The sequence below is a fragment of the Hyperoodon ampullatus genome (genome assembly GCF_949752795.1).
Source record: "Hyperoodon ampullatus genome assembly, chromosome: 4".
NCBI classification, from domain to species: Eukaryota; Metazoa; Chordata; class Mammalia; order Artiodactyla; family Ziphiidae; genus Hyperoodon; species Hyperoodon ampullatus.
The window spans coordinates 123,537,050-123,556,641 of NC_136917.1; the positions used below are offsets into that span (position 1 = coordinate 123,537,050).

The following is a 19,592-nucleotide window of genomic DNA, read 5'->3' on the forward strand; positions in this document are numbered from 1 at the left end:
GGTGATGCTGAACAAATGTCGGGGAGAGAGGGCCAGGCAATTGTCTCAGAAGGGAGGGTGGGATTTCCTTGATGTTAAGGGTATTTGCTTGACAATAATAATCTGAATTTTCTTCTGTGTCTCTATAGCTCTTGAGTTTTCCTGCTGTCTACAGTTTGACTATGCAGCATAATATTTTTTTTTATTTAGCACAAAGTCCATTTGGACTAGAGAATGGAAAGGTTCTAATTTTGTTCCTGGCCAGCAAAGTCATACCTCAGGTACACACTGGACAACAATTAGAAGTCCTGTGAAGAATGCATACGTTCAAAGTTAGTTTTTTTTAATTAAAAAAAAATTTATCCTGTTTTGGTTTCTTCATTGAGTAGACTCCTAGAGGAAAAGTAAGTCCGTGAGTTTCCTAGTCTGTTGCAGAATTGGAACTTAGGCCCACAGTAAAGAGAATTAAAGTGATCCAAAGGTTCACTTACAATCACCAGACAAAATAAGCCATGGAAGAGCCTCCTCACCATGGCTGAGCTGAAGCACACATAACACTTGGGGCAGCCATCCTCAAACACTTCTGTGTGGAACCCACTCTTCTCCTGGAGTTTCTGCACTCTTTATCCTCCATATCAGCTTCAGCTCTCTTCCTGTGGCACTCGGGATAGACCTTGTGACATGTCTACCTGCCACTTCGGGTGAGGGGTACAGTAAAGGAGGCAAAGTCCCTACCACTTATTAGAAACATGAGAAGAGAAAAATGTCCTTGGACTTGCTTTAGTGTTCTAATTGGCAAATATGCAGAAAGGCTGACACTCTTGTATGCTGAAGTGGAAATGAACCTATAATCCAAGATCCAAAATTCTCTAATACAAGATATTAAAACCTGTAATATGCATTAGGTAATTTCAGCTAAAACTCATAATTTTCTGGTGTTCTCTGACTGGACGTTAGACAGAAAAGACTAAACCAATTGGAGTAACATTATTCAAGTGTGGCAGAAAGTTAGAAATCATGAGGCCTGAAATACAAAGATAAATGCATTACTGAGGCATATTCCCCTGGCCCCGAGGTATGCGGGCAAAGAGGTCAGTCACACTTTACTGGGAGACAGAGTCAAAGTGGATGCAAGGCTCCGAGACAATATTTAACAGAGGAACGTGGTGATTCATTTATCAGTTCAGAAATCCCAAGTACAAAACTTCAAGATATAAGAAGGATCAAAGTATAGAATGTATATGATTCAATTTAAAAATTCTTAGATTATAATAGTAATCTAGATTAAAACAGTAAAAAAATCAAATTACATTCATATGAAACTTTTATAAAACGAAACCAAATCCATTTTTATGAAATTTTATAGTACAATTATGTTCTAATGGGTCTTTTCTTAGGTCACCGTATTTATAATTCCATTTACATCTGTATAATTTTTCAAATCAAAAAACAAAAGGAAGTCAATAGAAATCTACATTTTCATTTGCAAAACTCCCTTCAGTTTCCAGGCCAGTAATACAAGATGATGTCAGCTTGTCCTCCAGACATGGACTGCTCCCAAAGATCCCCAATTTACGGAGCATGCAGGCCTCTACTCATTAGGAACGCTTTTTGGTTTGGCTCACGTTCCAAGAAATTCTGGAGCATGTCCATGCCGTCCATAGATCCCCCAGGTTTCAGGATTAGGTTTCTGTATTTCATTCCAACCTGATAAAATAAAACACGCCTAATAATTCATGGTTATAGCAATTTCCCAAATCTCTAGATACGAAAGAGAAGAGAAAAAGGGACTTCAGCTTTGTCTGGATGTTCTCCCTCACCTAGACTGCAGCTCTGTATTATTTATTTACTTTGGTAGCTAAGAGATCTGGAGCTTAGACCTCGGTCTTCCACACGTTTCCCTTTATTGCTGTCTTGTCTCCTTAGACTCTCAGCAGCATGCTGACTATGTGAGCAAACAGACAAACAAAAAATAGCCAAATGGAAGATAGAACAGGCTCCTATTTGCCACCCCATCCCAAATGCGATTTCAAAAGGGTTAGTAAAGCAAGTGTTCAATTAGGCTACAAACAGGGGTTCAGTATACCTGGAAACAGTAGCCCAGCTACTGTCAAAATGGCTTCTGCTATATTTTTATGAGGGGCTCATTAAAAAAACCCTTTTTCCTTATGGATGGGGGTAAGGCAACAGCACATGTCCCATGGTGTAGGGTAAGACATTTCTGTGGGCCCAGCATGGGGAAAGAGGACCTTTGTAAAGTTTTCTTTGGGGATAAGGTCTGGAATTTTAAAACACATCATAGTTCCTCTGCCTTTATTTACACACATACATGAGCAGACAAAGCAAACAACTGTAATTCAGTATCAGCATTATTCAATATTTTCACTTCCTTTTCACTGTCCTTTTAGGAAAGAAAGGCAAGACAATTCAGTGAAGCCTAATTCTAAATCTACGTATAAAATAGTTCATAGAGTAACACTCAAATTTATATCCATTATATCATTTGAACAATCACTAATGGTCTCTCCAAGTACATAAATAGCTTGAGAATTTCTGGAGACAAAAGTAATCTCATTTTTGACTTATGACAATGATTCTCCTTGGTACAACCATCAGAGATAAGTCTAGTCAAACTGTTAAGGAAAATAAAATGTTGATGAATGAAATCCAACAGGTTAGATACAAAACTACTTAATGTTTTACAAGGGTCGTAAAATCAAAACTTTCTGGGTTATCTTTTAGTTATAAACAGAAATAATCTTCAACTTATTAATGATCTACAGGCGAAGAGCTAACTTCACAGATGGGCCTTCATCAGGAGTAAACAATTAGTCAAAGTTACTTCCTATAAACTCTAGAGAGCACTGCCCAGTAGAAATATAATGTGGTCCATATATATCTTTAAATGTTCTAGTAATTGCAATAAAAAAGGGAGGAAAATAGGTAAAATTAATTTTAATAAAATATTTTATTTAAACCAGTATATCTATAATGTTATCATTTCAACATGTGTCAATATAGACTGCTATTGAGATTTATTTTTTGTGGTATGTCTTCAAAATCTAGTGTGTTTTTTACATTTACAGCACATCTCAATTCAATTCTTCGGTAGCACTGGCCACATTTCAATGGCTCAGTGGCTACATGTGGCTATTATACAGCTCTGGGGCCTAGCGAGTAGCAATCTTGTTGCCTTATTTACAAGCTTTGAGTAAATTTTCTTAAAAAGTGCAGGCCTGTAATCACTGATATTGGACTTCCTGAAAACCCTGGCAATGACAGTTTAGAGCTAGATCTAATTTTGTTTAGGAAGAAAAAAAAAAAGATGTGTCATTTCTTGCTTGGTCTGCATCAATTAATTACTGTTAGAGGAGCGATCTAGAACCTAAAATATGAGTGATGGCTATTCTCATCATGGACTTTATTATTCTAAGTAGCAGGTCAGAGCTCTTGAGCCCAACACAGCTTACCCCGCTTCCCTTTCTTTCATTGCCCAGTGTGTCTACATTTGACCAGTGTTAGATTAGTGGGTGGGGCAAGGAAGGGCAGTTATCTCTGGACAAAGCAGTATAGGAAGAACTTAGAAAATGTGAATTAAATTGATCTGAATGATAAAAATATTTTAAACCACTTATTATGGAAAAATTTTGAATATATACTAATAGTAGAGAGAACAGTATAGTGATCCCTCTTGTAGCTATCATGTAACCTCAATTATTAATATTTACCTGCAGAAATTCTTAATGCTCAAGATCTGAGAGTCTTTTATTTAGTATAAAGACAAATTTCATTGCACAAATATTATAGGAACAGTAATGAAAATTTAAATAAAGTTAAAAAAAATTATCACCAAAATGTGGACATCTGCCAGAATATTCTCACTTTGTACAGAGAACTGTAAATGTTGGTAGTAAAGAAAAGCAAGCGTTAGAGGAGCTGCATGTTGCTGTGAAGAGCCAGCTCATGCCTCCTCTGCCGTAAAGTCACTGTGGAGCAGGGCACTGTTTGGTCTCACAATATGTGGCTCAGGGCAATGCAAGTCCTCCCCTGTTTATAGCTCCAAACAAGTTGATTCAATTTCCTGAATTACAGAGCAATCGTCTTTTAATAGTTTCATTTCCTTTGCAATGAAGTTTGGAGAAGAGTTTAGAGTCATTTTGGTAATCGGATCTTGCTTTTCTTTAAAAAAAAAAAAAAGAAGTTAAGCAAATTTGTGTTAGGAAGGTACCGGCTTCTCTGGGCGAGAGAACGCTGGGAGACATATGCCACAGGTGGAAGGAGTCTTTGCTGTGAACTGTTCTACTCTGTTTATATAATTAAGGAACTGTAACTGGGAGCAAAGCAGGAAGAGAAGCTCTAAGGCAACCACTAAAAGTTTTCGTGCTAAAAAAGTCGTTCAGGGGGATCTGCATAGCGTAGGAGCTCCTATTAGTTCAGGGAAGGAAAATCAGCATCAGTCACCTCTGTGGTTTTTACTCCTGGAAGGTTAACATGTGTCTTTTGGCAACTGTGCAAGTCCTCTCTAACACCGATGTCTTCTTTCCTTCTTTTCTTTTTCTTTATCTATTTATTTATTTTTATCTATTTATTTTTAAAATTTTATTTATTTTTGGCTGCATTGGGTCTTTGTTGCTGCACGCTGGATTTCTCTAGTTGCGGCAAGCAGAGGCTACTCTTCATTGCGGTGTGCGGGCTTCTCCTTGCGGTGGCTTCTCTTGTTTCGGAGCATGGGCTCTAGGTGTGCGGGCTTCAGTAGTTGTGGCATGTGGGCTCAGCAGTTGTGGCTCACGGGCTCTAGAGCGCAGGCTCAGTAGTTGTGGCGCATGGGCTTAGCTGCTCCGCGGCATGTTTGATCTTCCCAGACCACGGCTCAAACCTGTGTCTCCTGCATTGGCAGGCGGATTCTTAACCACCGTGCCACCAGGGAAGTACCTCTTTTTCTTTTTTTAAAAATGTTCAGATGATTGATTGATTGATTGATTGCCATGCCATGCAGCAATGTGGGGTCTTAGTTCCCTGACCAGGGATCGAACCTGTGCCCGCTGCAGTGGAAGCGTGGAGTCCTAACCACTGGACTGCCAGGGAATTCCCCAACACTGATGTTTTCTAAAGCAGGATCAGGAGTTTTGGAGTCAGGCCCAGGTTTGAATCTCGGCTTCATCCTCAGCTATGTGGCCTTGGGCCTTGGTTTCCTTACCTGTAAAGTGGGAATATGCCTACCTCCCTCAGTGTATGAGGAATTAGAGGAGATGATTTTAGTACCTTGCCTGCTGCCTAGAATCATTCCTGCCATATGGTGGTATTCAATAAACCTGAGTAGTCATCCATCCCTCCTTTCATTTCCCTTCTCCTCACACCGCCCCTAAGTTCAGTCACTTATACACAGTCAGGGAAACAAATGCATTCCGGTTTTCAGCATTTCCTTAAAATTAGTTCTGTCTCCTAATAAAGCTAGAAAAAAGCACAAGAGATTTCATCTCCACTATTAGTATAAAATAGAATATATAGTTCAGTAGGAATACTAAGAAGAGACAAGGCACTCATTTTATGCAAGAATCTATGCCTTTTATTTGAGGTAATATTTTAAGAGCAACCATAATTATCCGGATGAAGGACACCCATCATCTACCAACAATGAGAACACATAAATTGGGAAACAGATTGAGTCTCCTGCCATCTCTGGCTTCTCTGAAGGAGCACATGCAAGCTCCCACAGCCTTCCAACCCTCCCTTCTTTCTCATTCCTCTTGTGACAGATTCCAGGGAGTGGAGCCAGGTATCTCCTTCCGACACTGAGTAACAGGCAAAGGGCAGAAAGCATCCGCCCAAGGACAGGTGATGACGATCAGGCACCTCCTAGCCTCACCAGCCCGCTTTTAAAGTGGACTTTGAAATCTTTCCTTCCGCAACTCATCTGTAAACTCCTTTCCAACAGCACATACTTTGTTTTTTATGAGTGAGGGTGGGGAGGTTGAGGGCAGAAAAAGAATACCTTTGACGACAAACAGGCAGGAGGGAGAGAATGAAAGATTGGTGGTGATGGAAACAAAGAATGGTGGTAGGAATCTTCCCCTGAGTGAAAGAGGTCTTCTGGAAACCTTAAGCGAAGTTTCAATTTGTGAGGATGGAAGAATAAATAATTATGGGGAGGGAGGAGATCTGGACAAAAAAGGAAGGGAAGTCGTGTGTAGAAGGGGGACAGAAGAGTGGAAGCAGTTGGAGCAACTACCAGTTGGGCCCAATAATAGTTAAATGCTCTGAAGCAGAGGACGAACACCAAGATGAACAAAACAGTTCCTGTTACAAGAGCCTTATGATCTAGGAGGTGAGATAAAGAAATAGACAATTAACAAGGCAGATTATTAGAGCTCTAAGAGAAACACAAAGAAGGGCTGTAGGAACACAAAAAGGAAGAAAAACTGCTTCCAGCTGGTTGGGATTCAAGGCTTAGAAGGTCTGGCATTGTAAATATTCAAGAAGTAGGTTGGAAATCAATCCCATTTCCTTCCTTTGTCCCTTAAATCGGGCAAAATTTAATGCTGTTAGACAAGGTTGAAGTGTAAGAAAAATCAGCTTTGGGGTGGTAGATCGGGGAAGCCGAAGCAGAATTTAATCCATTTGTAAGGACCGTCAGGAGAGGAATTTCATATTCTCTCTTAGCAACATATTATAGCAGGAATTGGTCCTAGGATTCTGTTTGAAGAGTCCTGGAATACTTAGCTTTATAAAACACTTTCTGTCAGGTAATTCTTTTTCGTGTTTAACCAAGATTCTTCCTATGTTTCTGTGTCTGTTATTGCATGCAAGATCTAGCTCCTTGGGCTTCCCTGGTGGCGCAGTGGTTGAGAGTCCGCCTGCCGATGCAGGGGACACGGGTTCGTGCCCCGGTCTGGGAAGATCCCACATGCCGCGGAGCGGCTGGGCCCGTGAGCCATGGCCGCTGAGCCTGCGCGTCCGGAGCCTGTGCTCGCAACGGGAGAGGCCACAACAGTGAGAGGTCCGCGTACCGCAAAAAAAAAAAAAGATCTAGCTCCTTCCATATGTCATTGTGGATAGTTACACTTAACTGTCTTGACTTCCTCAGTATTCCTTTCTGCATGTGATACTTGTTTGTATTTCTTCTTCACTGATGGAAAAAAACAAAGCTTAGCAATTACTCTAAATGCAGAAGAGGAGGAACATCATCCTAGCTTAACAATATAATTGCGTTTGAATCCACAATGTCTATTACCTTTTAGGAAATTTTCCCACAACGAAGTTGCCTTATAAAAAGAAATAGCCTGGACTTCCCTAGTGGCGCAGTGGTTAAGAGTCCGCCTGCCAGTGCAGGGGACACGGGTTCGAGCCCTGGTCCGGGAAGATCCCACATGTTGCCGAGCAACTAAGCCCGTGCGCCACAACTACTGAGCCTGCGCTCTAGAGCCCACAAGCCACAACTACTGAAGCCCGTGTGCCACAACTACTGAAGCCTGCGCTCCTAGAGCCCGTGCTCCACAAGAGAAGCCACCACAATGAGAAGCCTGTACACCGCAACGAAGAGTAGCCCCCGCTTGCTGCAACTAGAGAAAGCCCGCCCACAGCAAAGAAGACCCAATGCAGCCAAAAATAATTAATTAATTAATTTAAAAAAAAGAGAAAAAAGAAATGGCCCTAGTTAAAATGCCCTCATTCTTTCAACACTATGATTAGCTGCTAGATTTTGAAACTACATTTGGCAACCTTAAAGGGCTCCTGAAAGAGCTAGAGTTTGCTGGAAAAGTGTTACTCCCAAGCAGCTCCCTTCCATAGTTATTTAAGAGATGAGTTGGAAAAGTAAAAGGTATGTCTGTTGAGACAACTTCTCCATGTTTACTAGAAACGAAGGCTTTAGGTAATATTTAACAAACTAATTAAACAGTCAAGATGTTACACCTATTTACTATGAAGAACATAGAAAATTACAGATAAAACCAGAGGTAGCAAACTTTTAGGCTGCTACAGGTAAGTGGCCAGTTCTAACACTTTGATAGAGGCCATCGAAACAATAAAAATGATTGTACTGTAAAATATTCTATTGCTCACATTTGATATTCAGAAGCCTGCAGGTTTGTATTTGACCCTTCCCATTACCGTTTTCCCAGTGAGTAGCACACTTTCTACAGTTCTGCTTGTTAAGATCTGAAATGGTTCTCAACCAGACCCTGGGCTTTGCAGGATGGTAAGAGGTTACAGAGGGAGGGCCTGGAGGTGTTCTTTCGTCGATACTAATGACCATGAACAATAATGTCAACAATACATGATCTTTCAGCCCCCAGCCTCTCTAGAGCTGGGGACTAAGAATAGCAGGCACTGACTCCTTGAAGGGGCATCCTGCTATCTTCTCAAAATGCTCCAGATATACACTAGGGAGTGTGAGGGACCTTGAGACAACAAAGTCTGCATGATATATTGTGACTGCTCTGATTCCCATGACTTCAGATCAAATTCAGTATTTCTTTATACCACAAAAATTCTTTCCCTTCATCACAACATAGTTGTAATAATGACTGAAGATTTTTGTAGAACAGGATTGTTATTCCAAAGTGTTAATTTTAAATAAATGGATATTTAAACTGTGTAAATTGGGTGTTTAAATTTAGAGCAAACATTTGTAAAAAAAAAAAAGCAAAAAACCCCAAAACCAAACAAGCAGTACACTGTAGGAGGGAATAGAATGGCTATTTAAAAAGCTGTTCCTGGGCTTCCCTGGTGGTGCAGTGGTTAAGAATCCATCTGCCATGCAGGAGACAGGGGTTCGAGCCCTGGTCTGGGAAGATCCTACATGCCGCGGAGCAACTAAGCCTGTGCACCACAACTACTGAGCCTGAGCTGTAGAGCCCGCGAGCCACAACTACTGAAGTCTGTGCGCCTAGAGCCCGTGCTCCGCAACAAGAGAAGCCACCGCAATGAGAAGCCTGCACGTCACAACGAAGAGTAGCCCTGGCTCGCCACAACTAGAGAAAGCCTGCACGCAGCAACGAAGACCCAACACAGTCAAAAATAAATAAATAAATAAATAATTTAAAAAATTAAAAAATAAAATGCTATTCCCGTTAACTGCCAATGCAGTGAAGAGCATGAGGGTGGGTGCAATGGGATTCTCCTTGGCCACTGGAGCCAGACTCACTATTGCTGTGACAGCAAGGGAGCAAGAAATGACATGATATTCCAGAGTATTTAATAGGAAGGAAAAAAGAAGGGATTAAAGCCAGCTTCCTGGCATAAGATGAGTAATAATACATAGTACAGCTGAATTCAGAATTTTAGTAAAACTGAAAACTGTTTTTAACATCACAAGGCAACAACTCCAAGTTGTAGGGAATCTTGCTTTCTCCACATTCAACCCAGCCCTTTTGTCTGAATTAAGAGTAGTCTGGCTGCCTGCCAAGCTGTGAAGCATGAGAAAAAAGGAGGTACATGGAAGCATAATGGCAGGGATCACTCCTGCTGGATCTGCAAGTTCCTTGGGATCCACTGGGATCAGTACTTTGGCTGTTACCTTGACAGCCGGAAGAGGAGAAGAGACAGTGGAGGCTCCTGGGGATGTGGTCATGTGAGCGGACCAGGGGCGGTGAAAGAGGTGCTGTAGCAATTGCGCCAGGAAGCCTCGCCAACTACTAAGAGTGAGTGGAGGTAATAATTGTACCTCTGCATATCTGGACCTTGTGTCTCTCTAAACACTGTTTTCTGATTTCTACAATAATTCATGCTCTATGTAAAAATATGAAAAAGCTCCATAAAAAGTACAGAAAAATATTTAATACTCAGAAACTTACCACTCAAAGATAACAACTGACAACATTTTGATGTACTTTTTTTTTCTGAATGCATATTTTATTTTATTTTATTTTATTTTATTTATTTATTTTTTTGCGGTACACGGGCCTCTCACTGCTGTGGCCTCTCCCATTGCGAAGCACAGGCTCTGGACGCACAGGCCCAGTGGTCATGGCTCACGGGCCCAGCCGCTCCGCGGCACGTGGGATCCTCCTGGACCGGGGCACGAACCCGTGTCCCCTGCATCGGCAGGCAGACTCTCAACCACTGTGCCACCAGGGAAGCCCCTGAATGTATATTTTAAAATCAAAATTTGCATTCTATGGTGTAAAATATTTTATAACCTGATTTTTTTCATTTTGTATAATAGTTATATTAAACATTCCAGACACAAGAAAAAGCTTATTGAAACCCTTACCCATGCCCAAGTTCACTCTTCTGTTCAGAGAATGGAAAGATCACTTCTGGTTTCGATGATCTGGAAGATTTCATTTGAACAGGGCCTTTGTGAATGGTACGATTTTGGAGAGGCATAGACAAGGAAGGCATACATTTTAGGTGGAAGAAGTACAAGGAATAAATTTGTGAAGGAGGAAAGACACAAGGGAACATACAAATTTGGCTGATACACTGGGAGTTCTGGGAAGTGCAGAGGGATTTGTTTGCTAAGCTAAGGGCTGTGACAAAGAGAGGAATTACCAAGAAGCAGAAAGTAAAACAAAAGGTAGATGAGGGCCTTTGGCAGTTGGCGATTGGATCATCAGTGGTAGGTAACTCTGGAGGGAGGGTAACTTTCCAGTTCAGTTGGTGGAGGCAAAAGCCAGGAAACAGAGGTTTGCAGAAACTGTTTCTTACACCAAGAGGGTAGGCTGTGAAAGGAAGAACAACTGAGCAGTAGCACTGAGATGATCAGAGTCAGTGGTAAGTTTTTTTCCTGAGATGGCAAACCAGTAAGTCAGTATTATAGACATGTCTCCTGAGACAGGAGGAAAGAAGATAAATATTGAAGTACAGAAAGAGAAAGAAAGATGAAGGTACTCACTTTCAATAATCTTAATGTTTAGTAGAGAGGAGAGAGCATCTGCTGAGAGAGAGAGAGAGGGTGGGGACCCCAATAAGGTAAGTAGAGCAGGACTGTGGAGTCCCACTGGGGGTCCAGTGCAGGTTTGACAGCGTGACTCTGCAGTGGGGCATTAAGTAGAGCCGCATGATCTTCCCCAGAAGACTGAATCCCAAGGTCACCATTCTCTAAATGAGACGGTAGAGGAATCCAGGGCTGGGCACTGGCTGAAGGTCATGCAGGAGTCAGGGTATTTATGAGAACAAGTTAGTGGTTGATCGTTATAAGTGGGGTGGCCAGGGAATGGAAGGAGACTTACAGGGACCTAACAGCCTGGGTAGGGTGGGACTGAAGATGCAGGGATTGGAAAGGTTAGTCTATAGAATGTAAGTGTCCTAGAGGTGGTGTTTTGGGGACGATGGGTGGGGGGAAGGGACGGTGGCCTAAATTACATCAATGTCTTTCAGTGCATATGTGTAAGGTAGTATGCAGTCTAGAAACATAAAGTCTGGAGAACAAGTCAGTTGGTTGAAATAAGCACAGAGAACCTGATTTTGATAATTTGTTCTCCTAATTTCTAAATCAAACAGAATGAAAAACACACTGGAAAATCCATCAGCCCTAGAAATAATCTGACAGCTGAGTCTTCAGCAAGAGTGGAGACTGAGGGACTGTAACTCAGGAAGGTTTGGCTGGCAGCCACCTGGCAGTCAATTCCCTGTACTCAGAAAGGAATGGCTCAGGTTAATGAAGCAGCTTAAATTACTTAAAGGCATTTAGGTTACAAACCATGTAGTAGGCGGCGCATGCCAATCACAGAAAAAAGGGTGCCTTCCACAGCAAATATATAATGAAAGTGTGTAGAGTATATCAAAACATAGGCAGACCATTTATATCAGGAAGGAGTTTACCTTTCTTTCCCAACCTCCTATAAAACTAAAACACTGTATGGCACATGTCAAAACTGGCAGCTATAAACGCTCAAATGCATAAACAAAGCTTTGAATTTTAATTATGCAATATATTGGAATGTTAATAAGCAAGAAAATGCAGTAGGGTTTTTCTTTAACTTATAGGATTAATCACTTACACAAAGCAACTTAATGATGTATGATGATGTGAGAAGATGCCAGACTTTAAAGTTAAAATTTGTTATCAGATCTCTTACTCTAAAAATCTAGGTGTAATAAATATTTTTTTTACTAGGAGTTAAAGGGGAGGGGGCAACTACAGAAGTAACAAAAGGAGGAAAAAAAATACAATACCTCTGGATTCATTATCCCTTCTTTTTTAAAACAGCTGTAAAACATGTCCATGGAAAATACTTCACTCCAAAGATATCCGTAATATTGGCCATCATATCCCCCCGCCAAATGTCCAAAAGTTGCTGGCATATTTGTGCCTTTAAAGAAAGATATATTTCAATCAGTGTGATGGCAAATGTTAAATAGCAGGTTCTCAGCTAGCTAAGGTTTCCCTATGGGGAGTCCAGCTGTGGGAGGAGACAGTGATAGGTCCTCACCTCTAGTACTCCCTGGGTTTATGGGTGCCATTGGCCAAGATGTTTACAAACTTCTCTCCTATGACAGCTCCACCTCAGAGCTGGTTTCGGCCCTAAGCTCTGGAATGCCTAACAATAGTTTCAGAGGCTTTGTCCACACCTATCAGACAACTCACTCCTTTCTTATCCCTTAGATACATATGTGTCTTATGAATACTCTAATAATATTAAGCCTACTCTTTGTCACACCTATTTATATCTGAAATGTATCAGTATGGCACTTATTTGAGGTTCATAATTACTGAAAAAGAACTCTTTACGTGAAGAGCTAAAAAGGTCTTACCAATTCAATCTACCTCTAGGGCTACTTTACAAAAGGATTTTGTCAAAGTGGCCTGAGGCACAAAGTTCCTGTTCAACCTACTAGAAACAGATCACAAAAGGAAGCCAGGAGCCTGGATGAACTCAATGGACTATTCTGACCTTTAATATCGGTATAAATGTGACTGATTCAATTAAACAACAATTTCTTTGATGGAAAAAACTCACCTTTCCAACTACGTATACACGGACGGCTACATGTTTGCTTAAAATATACAAATATAAATGTAACATAGCATATGTCTGAGCATCTCCCACCCACTCACATGAATCTCATAAATAATACCAGGTTAGAAACTGCTGGTCAAACTGCCTTAACTGACCTCAGAAGCAGAATCAGACACAGGGTAGCAGCTTGTGCCTTTCTCTCAAACTGCCCCTTCTGGCAACATCTTAGAGAAACCCTAGGGAAGCCACAGTGCATATAGGGAGGGCAGAGCCAGGTGGTGCTGCCAAACGGGAGTGGCTTTCTCTGCTCTGGGGTGGAGGCGGACTGCTCACACCTGGTCACACTAAAATGCTGCAAAGCTGGCGCCGCCTTCCCTTCAAGCACATTTGGACAGGATAACTCTGAGGACAGAGTATGCTGACCTGAAAGTCATGGCCTGATTTCAGAAATCAGAAACAAATTATATTAGGCAACCTGCCTGACAAACTCTACCTTCTCTGGCAGTGTTAGGAGTATACCCTGTGTGTGCTTCACAGGAAGAGTGAACTTTTAGTGATCATGTTTACGTACCTGGAGTAGCAGCAACACCTAAAATTTCTGTGCAGTATTTGGCATATTCACTTGCAGCATCCAGCGAAGTGTTCGTATGGAGAGACTGATCAACTTTGCTCAAAACAATCTGGCGCAAGGTCAGGAGACCTAATAACATAAGAATGTTGGACACGTTTTGGAGAAGAGAGAACTATGTGTTCTAATCATAGATCACAGATTTCAGAAACGGATTCCTGTAGTACTCATTGCAAAATCGGAGCAAGACATCTCATTCTATTTAAGATTTAAAAGATGTATTTTTTTTTCTTGGACATAATTTCAGGGTTCAGTAAGCAGTCTTCCCTTTTCATATTAACACTCTGGGGGTACTATCATTACAAAAGACAAAATAAGTTCTATAGAAGAAGATGCAGCAGGCCTCTTGCCTTCTGAGATGGCCCACACTCAGTCTGTGGAGTGTGTTTCTCTCTTGGCCGCTCTCACTTTCTGAGTCAACCCCATGCTCTGGTGCCGCTCTTGCCTTTTGAGACTGTCCACGTTCTGTCTATGGAATGTGTATCTCTCTAAATAAATCCACTTCTTACCTAAAAAAAAAAAAAAAAAAAAAAAAAAAAATGCCACCAATTCTCCATTAAGCAATTCTAGTTTATTTTCTAAAATTATAAGTCATACCTGTGTTGACCAGTCTAGAAGCAACAAGTTTTTCAAGCAGATCATCTGTAATAGGGCTTCCATCTTTATAATGTTTTGACAGTCTTCGGAGGGAATCAGCGTCCCACACCCAATTTTCAAGCATTTGTGATGGCACCTCTACGAAGTCAGTTTCCACATTTGTTCCACTAAATCGTGCAAAGTCGGTCTAAAAAGTAAACATAAAGGTCTATTTTAAAAAGCACTGAATGAAAACTACATATATGATAAATTATAATTAAGACTCACCAAAACTTAAGTCAGAATCAGAGTCAACTGTTTCTTTGAATGGTTAGGATAACCTCAAATTTATATTGAAAATAAAACACAGTAGCCAAGCAGCCTGAAAAATAACCCGCAAATACCCTATATTAAACTAATATTTCATTCTTTTGAATCACAGAACACACTTGAAACAATCATTAAGAAATCATAACTGAAAAAAAATCAGTCTGGGCTTCCCTGGTGGTGCAGTGGTTGAGAGTCCGCCTGCCGATGCAGGGGACACGGGCTTGTGCCCCGGTCCGGGAAGATCCCACATGCCGCGGAGCGGCTAGGCCCGTGAGCCATGGCCGCTGAGCCTGCGCGTCCGGAGCCTGTGCTCTGCAACGGGAGAGGCCACAACAGTGAGAGGCCCGCATACGGCAAAAAAAAAAAAAAAAAAAAAAAAAAATCAGTCTAAGTTAAAAGAAGCCTTAAGCTTTGAAAGTAAAAATATTTTTAAAGAATTTCCCATTAGAATTCCCTGGCAGTCCAGTGGTTAAGACTCTGCACTTTCACTGCTGAGGGAGCGGGTTCAATCCCTGGTTGGGGAACTAAGATCCCACAGGCCACTCAGGGCGGCCAAAAAAACCCAAAACAAAACAAAACAAAAACCAAAAGGAATTTCCCATTAAAAATGAAGAGATCCATAATCTAAGACAATCTCTCCCTAGCTCCCTTTCTATTTGCATACTTTTGTTTACTCAATACATGCCTTTCTGGGGCATTCATCAGTCTATTATTTAACTACTCAAGTTTCCATCTAAATCAGTTAAAGAGTTAAATTACAACATTAAAGACAGATGCCCTTTTCATGTGTGTGGTGTTTTGTGTCCTAAACTTTAAATAAGTGTTTCTAAGACAACCGTGTTGTAGAAAGCCAGAGTTGTACCTCTCAGATTGGGTAGAAGATGTTATCTTAAAACAAGAAGCCCCTTCAGTGGGATTTAGCACTATAATAGTTGGCAAGTGAGGTGAGTTAAATGCAGCTATGAGAAAAGAGAAACAACTGATATACTCAGAAGTTAAAGTACCCACTGTAAAAATAAAGGACTTATTCTGAGGGTGTGGGCTAAGCGTTAAAAAAAAAAGTTTTATTTAAAAAAGGAAAGTTTAGTAAACTGTTGAATCAGATGTTAGAAAGCTCCTGAGCAGAAAGATGGGAATTCACTAGACAGGCTGGTGTTTTTCAACCTTCACACCGTTCAGAGAACTCATGTAAAATTGCCATTGGCAGAGGAATATTTAGCATTTACCCAACTGGGTCAGCAGCAGAATGGGGGTTATTCTGTTATCTTTCCCTGAACCTCTGTCCTGTTTCCCTATTTAGATGCTTCACATCCCAGTCTTCTCTCTCTGACTTCATCATCCCTGGGGCTCTAAATGGAAAAAAGGGAAAGGAAGGGGACTTAACCACTGGAGAAGGCAGCAGACTGGTTGCCAAATCAGAAGCAAATAACCATTCTGTTTTTGGCCCAGGGCAGAGGCACAGATGTCAACGCCACCTCACATTCTGCCTTCCTCTCTTTATGAAAAAAAATGTTTTGCTTGACTTCCTATTATAATTGTGCTGATTCTAGATATGAAGAGCTGCAACTACTGAAGGGCCAAGGGAAACTAAATTCACTAGGCCCTGGAATTAGGTAACCTCTGTTTGAGGACGGATAAATAATTTTTTATCCCAATAAAAAATTCTTACAGGGAAAGAGTCAAGGGCTCCAGAAAACTGAGTATTTTGCCACTTTCTTGTATATAATCTTCTAAAAATAACTACATCCAACATGATAGATAAAATAATTTTATACAATAATTATAATAGCCAACATCTATGGAGACTTTACTATGTCAGGCATTTTGCTAGGCTCTTTGCATGGATTATCTGATTTAAATTCCAAAACAATTGTATAAAGCACTGTAATCTCCATTTATGAGATAAGGAAATTGAGGTATACTGAGATTAATGGTAGGAGAACTAGGATTTTAAACCAGGTGGTCAGACTACAGAACCCCAATTTTAACCACAGATGCTATTATACCGCTCTATCTCAGAGAAAAATCAAAGAAAAAAAGGCTATATTACGATGTGACAAATTGATGAAATCATCTTGGATCTAGTCTTATATCAAACTTGCCTTTATGTGAATAGTAAAAGCGAGGATTCAGTGTGCTTCCTTAAAAATCTGATTTCCTCTATATACTGGAAGATTTTTCAAAGTTCAAACAGGAGATTGAAGTGTAAAGGCCAGCCTCTGTAACCATCTATCCTGGATTTGGGATTCTGTAATACTAACTGCATAACTCTCTAAATATTATAGTTGTAAAATAAGTAAATAAAGACAAAATCACACCATCAAATATCACTGTACAATATTTTGAAAAAAATATAAATTTTATATATCCTGCTTGTGTGAACATTTTTTGGTTAGTATTTGCTGATGAGAGGGAAAATCAATCCCAAATAACAATAAAATGTATGTGTGTATTTGGTGGTGGCAGTGGTATTTCAGAACCTAGAAAAACATGAACAAATGAATAACTCATGAGTTAAAATTAAATGAGAATTAACAGAATTCTGTCACGCAGAGTAGAGAAGAGAGGGCTTATTCTATCTGAAGCTACCCTGTACTGGGGAGAGAGCACAGCACATGAATGAACAGATCAACAATGTCTTCTAAAGAACAAAAGGAAATGTTTGCTAGGAGTAAAAGCTAAAAATAACTCTACTGCTTACTAATTTCCCGAAAGTCATGCTGTTTCTCTGTGTGCCCTTTGGGCAATACCATTTAAATATTTTTCAAATGAGGAGGACAAAGAACTTACAAAAACCAAAAGCTCAATTTCCAGCAAATAACTAAATTTGAAAGTGCTAAGGAATCCACAGTCAGTCACTGTGTACGTCCACAAGGAAACCATGGGCAAGTCTTAGGATCCAGCAGCCTGATGGGGGCCTGATGTGCAAAACAGCCTGGCTGTTGAATTCCATTACTCATTGATGACCAGCCGGCAAATACCACTCCCCAGTTTTTCAACTGTAGGTTCCAAAGAACCCAAGAAGTACTTTATACAGTTTTCAACACGAATAATTCAATGGTGTTGAATATAGTACCTTATGAGCATTATTGCTGCAGGAAATATGTTGACAGTAAAAGCCTAGAAAACAAGGTAAACTAGATTCCTGTTTGGTTAGAAGTTCTCGAGAGGAAGAAAGTTGTCTAAAACTATGAGGCTTTTCTATATTATCTTTTTAAACAGACAGTCGGATGCCTAAAATATACTCCGTTTTAGATTTTTTTTCTTTTTTTTTTTGCGGTACGCGGGCCTCTCACTGTTGTAGCCTCTCGCGTTGCGGAGCACAGGCTCCGGACGCGCAGGCTCAGCGGCCATGGCTCACGGGCCCAGCCGCTCCACGGCCAGTGGGATCCTCCCGGACCGGGGCACGAACCTGTGTCCGGCAGGCAGACTCTCAACCACTGCGCCACCAGGGAAGCCCTAGATTTTTACAACAAATGACTTGATGCTACAGAGATTAATTTCTCAATTGATACAACACAGTGAGAGTTGGAGCAAAATTATATAAACTAAAGCTCAAAAAGTTATGTGAGCTTTAAAGACCAAATCCTATATGGGTTATTGTTCTAATTGAGACTGGGTGCTTTTAGCATTTAAAACTAAAGTGTTATTTTCATGAAAGCAAATCTCAGCTCAAAGAAAAGGCAGTTGCTGAAGTCAGTAAGTGTACTGTGCTGAGGAAAAAGAACAGGGCTCAGGAAAGTGGACCTTGGCTGTCTGAGATGACCCCCTATTGATTTCTTAGCAGTCATTCCACGTCCCCTGTCTGATCTACCCCTAAATCCAGGGATGATGAAGTTTAAGTAACAAGGCATTGGAGAAAAAAAGTGCCACTGTCTCCTAGGCTTTGCTATAAACAGAAGGTTAAAGGTCATACTTTTAACTTCACATACCTAGCAATCACTGGCAATGAAAACAGTAATAAAGAGAACCTGAATAACACTTTGTTAACTTTTACAACAGCCCTATAGTTCCACAGCTCAGTATTACCACCATCATTTAAGACATGTGAAGCAGCACATTATCTGCAGAAGATTTTTCTTTTTGGCCATGCCACGCAGCTTGTGGGATCTTAGTTCCCCAATCAGGATTGAACCCAGGCCCCAACAGTGAGAGTGCCGAGTCCTAACCACTGGACTGCCAGCCAGGGAACTCCCTGCAGAAGTCTTGAATACTGCACCTTAAATTCACATGCTTACCCCCAAACTGGCTATACATTCCTGACTACTACTTCTTATACTAAACTACTTCTTTTTTTTTTTTTTTGCAGTACGCGGGCCTCTCACTGTTGTGGCCTCTCCCGTTGCGTTGCGGAGCACAGGCTCTGGACGCGCAGGCTCAGTGGCCATGGCTCACGGGCCCAGCCGCTCCACGGCATGTGGGATCTTCCTGGACTGGGGCACGAACCCGTGTCCCCTGAATCGGCAGACGGACTCTCAACCACTGCGCCACCAGGGAAGCCCTAAACTACTTCTTTTTAGATGAAAACAAAAATACTATTCAAACTCAAACACTAAGAATAACTTTATATATATGTATACCTAATTAACAACTGTTCCTCCAAAATCTAGCACATGCCCAGAAAGTTGTAGATGGTCAGTTAATCTTTGTGAAATAAGTGAAGCTGTGAGGAGAATGTTTCTGTGTGAAGACCCAACCTTAAACAACTCTAAGAGAGTTCTCTTATTCTCATACTTGACGTGACCTCTTAGCTTCCCACCCAACATCACCTCTCTACTCTGTCTTCTTTCAATACTTAATCAGTATATCATTTGTATCATTTTACTTAATAATATTCTGGTTTTAATTTTTTAATTGTTACATTTCATATCCTCACACTTAACTCTAAACATTCAAGATACTATATCTTCTGAATCCCATCATATCTAGTATAACAGGTCAGACACAATAGATAATAACTGTTTCTAAGGAGTCAATGAAACATTTCTCTTTTAAACATTTTTTTAAATTATTTTTTTTTAAATGCAGAAAATACAGTAATGAAATGAAAAAAAAAAAAAGTCTCCAAACAGAAATAAACAATGTGTATGCCATCACATTTGGTTTATGACTTCAGCATTTATTCTATGTACAGGTGTCTATGTGCTTGTGTATGTATAAACAAACACACAAAT

General features: G+C 40.6%; 1 protein-coding gene across 1 annotated transcript in view; it reads right to left on the reverse strand.

The window, feature by feature from the left end:
* Positions 1–1,370: 1,370 nt before the first annotated feature.
* NLN (neurolysin) overlaps positions 1,371–19,592 on the reverse strand; it is a gene marked incomplete at its 5' end in the record, with an annotated part of 94,186 nt that continues 75,964 nt past the window's right edge. The window contains 4 exons of the mRNA XM_079702896.1: positions 1,371–1,686; positions 12,100–12,236; positions 13,456–13,584; positions 14,110–14,296. Of these exons, the coding sequence (XP_079559022.1) occupies positions 1,552–1,686; positions 12,100–12,236; positions 13,456–13,584; positions 14,110–14,296 (588 nt within the window). The 3' untranslated portion in view covers positions 1,371–1,551. The remainder of the gene's footprint in view (positions 1,687–12,099; positions 12,237–13,455; positions 13,585–14,109; positions 14,297–19,592) is intronic.